The following is a 2,729-nucleotide window of genomic DNA, read 5'->3' on the forward strand; positions in this document are numbered from 1 at the left end:
GTGCTGGTACAAGCCAGGATGCTGTTGGCCTTGGCCACCTGGGCACAACGCTAGCTGCCCGCCAGCTGCTGTTGACCAACTCCCCCATACTGAATACTTTAATGGTATTCAAAAGCCTGAAACATGAACCTGCTTGAGGTCAAACACTGTTGACTGACCCAAAACAATTGCAAGTTTGAGGGAAGATGTCTCCAAACTGTTGATGTGCACAGGCTCCTCTGGTGAAGGCTGGAATTAGACTCTCAGGGCTAGCAGCAGCCCCAGCATTAGGGCTTTTCTAGCCGCCCCACCATGGAAGGTGTGTTCCTCCATCCGAGGCTGACAGCTGTGTTGCTGCTCTGTGCCCCTTCACTAGACCCTGGAGTCTGAAGGCCGTCACTACGACTGTGACTTCCTCCCCTTTATGGAGATTGGCAGTGTGGCCCACAAGTACTACCTCGTCAACATCCGTCTCCCAGTGAACGAGAGGAAGGGCATTAACGTGGGCATTGGGGAAATCAAGGACATCCGCCTCGTGGTAAGTGTCCCTCTTGCTTCTGTCCTCCATGTGTGCCCAGGGCCTGCTGCAGCTCCTCTCTGGATCTCTTCTTTGACCCACAGCAAGGTCCTGCTCTTCATTATGGGCATCTTCTACCTGCAAAAGTGACTCTCCTTCTTCCTGAGGGCTGGTTGTTTTGGATTTTTTTTTTTGTTTGCTACTTTCTTCTGAGGAGCCTTCCCCAGGTTACCCTCCTGCACTGCCCTGTGACTAGCTCCAGAGCTGGGTTCTTCCCACTGCTCCAGGAGCTCCCTGCTGCAGCCTGACTCGGGCGCAGAGTCCTGCACCTGATGAAGCCCTGCCTCTCACGGACAGGAGCTAAGGAGGTCCAGCACAGCAGGGTTCAGAGGGGACCTGGGCTGCCTCCGAGTTGGCTATGGCCATGCAAATGTTTTGGATGGCTGTCAGCTGTCCTTGCTCCTGCCCTCCCTGGAGGCTTGGTGACCATGGGTGCTCCCAGCTGGGGAACATCCAACCACCGTCGCTCTCGGCAGAAGCAGTGGGCTGTGGTGGCCGCAGATGGCAGCGGGAGGGCGTGTGTCTGGAGAAACGCATTAACTTGGCTGTCGCGTTTCCCACCAGTGGTGACTTGGCTTTCATGAGTATCTTGTTGCTCATCCAAGAGTGATTCTGCCAGCTTTTTCCACACTGTCACAGTACCCCTCTCCCAACTGGTCTCCACCTTGCAGCACAAGCTCTGTAGGGTGATATTTTCAGAACTTCTGAAGCCTGCTCAGAAGACCTGGGTGCTAAGTAGGCATCTCTTACCTTTCCTCTGTTGGACAAACAGCATCTTTCTTGGAGTAGTTGCATCTCTGTGGGCTTGCACGTACTGCTACATCCGTGCCTCTCCTGTCAGCTCCTGTGAGGAGCAGCATGGAGTAAAGACGGTAAGTCCCACACAGCTGTTTCATTCCACCTTGGTTTTCCATAGGGCATCCATCAAAACGGAGGCTTTACCAAAGTGTGGTTTGCCATGAAGACCTTCCTCACCCCCAGCATTTTAATTATCATGATCTGGTACTGGAGGCGGATCACACTGATGACACGCGCTCCCGTCCTGCTGGAGAAGTGAGTACGCTGGCTGAGGTGGTTGCTGCTCCCAGGCAGAGCCCGTGGCTGGGGGGACGGGGATGATCTCCTCGCTGTCTTTCCTCCACACTGGGAGCAGGAGACCTCCATAGCTTCTCTTGCCTTTCCCAGTGAACCCACAGAGAACAAGTAGCTGTGTTTGCCCGTGGCTGCTCAGTGGGGCTTAGCTGCAGGGGCTTTGCTGGCAGGAGGTGACGCCCCACCACCGTGGCTGTAATAGTGCCAGATTTTCTTCTGTTGTTCTTTATGCACAGCTTTGGCTTTTGGGGCTCTGTGTCTTGCCAACTGGAAAGGGATGGTCTTTCTGCTTCTCCAGGGTCATCTTTGCTCTGGGAATTTCCATGACGTTCATCAACATCCCCGTGGAGTGGTTTTCCATCGGATTTGACTGGACTTGGATGTTGCTCTTCGGAGACATTCGACAAGGCATTTTCTACGCCATGCTCCTGTCGTTTTGGATCATCTTCTGTGGAGAGCACATGATGGTGGGTACGACACAGACGGCATAGTTTCCAGTCTGACTTGCATTGGTACCTGCCAACACCCTTGTACTTGTCAGTGTTGGAAGCAATGCTGTGGGGACTCCTGGCAGGTGAGATGACTTCAGGCTAGCTTGATTTTGATTTTTCTCTTTCTCTTCCCCACCTTTTGACCCTCTGTCTAGGACCAGAATGAGCGGAATAGTCTTTCAGGGTACTGGAAGCAGGTTGGCCCCATAGCTGTTGGCTCCTTCTGCCTCTTCATCTTTGACATGTGTGAGAGGTAGGTTCAGCGCTGCTCTCCAGCCTTCCCCAAGCAGAGGCTCCTGGCACCTCCCACAGCAGAGACCAGCAGTTCAGCCCCTGGAGCTATGTGCACAGCCCCATCTCAAAGTGAGGAGAGGCTCCTGAGAGTGCACTGAGGTGTGCATGGGTCATCACAGCAGCATATCAGTTGAAATCCAACCATGTCCCAGGCTCAGCCCCAGTAGTGGGCAGCAGCTCGAGGGAGGGGATCCTACCACTCTGCTCTGGGGAGACCCCCCTGCAGGGCTAGGTCCAGCTCTGGGCTCCTCAGCCCAGCAGAGACAGGGAGCTGCTGGAGCGGGGCCAGAGGAGCC

At 54.6% G+C, this 2,729-nt stretch overlaps 1 protein-coding gene across 1 annotated transcript in view; it reads left to right on the forward strand.

Annotated features, from left to right (window-relative positions):
• WLS (wntless Wnt ligand secretion mediator) overlaps positions 1–2,396 on the forward strand; it is a gene marked incomplete at both ends in the record, with an annotated part of 11,618 nt that extends 9,222 nt beyond the window's left edge. The window contains 4 exon segments of the mRNA XM_010138338.1: positions 356–517; positions 1,473–1,609; positions 1,947–2,115; positions 2,295–2,396. Coding sequence (XP_010136640.1) covers positions 356–517; positions 1,473–1,609; positions 1,947–2,115; positions 2,295–2,396 — 570 coding nt within the window.
• Positions 2,397–2,729: the final 333 nt, after the last annotated feature.

This window comes from Buceros rhinoceros, unplaced genomic scaffold (assembly GCF_000710305.1).
Source record: "Buceros rhinoceros silvestris isolate BGI_N320 unplaced genomic scaffold, ASM71030v1 scaffold25920, whole genome shotgun sequence".
NCBI lineage: Eukaryota > Metazoa > Chordata > Aves > Bucerotiformes > Bucerotidae > Buceros > Buceros rhinoceros.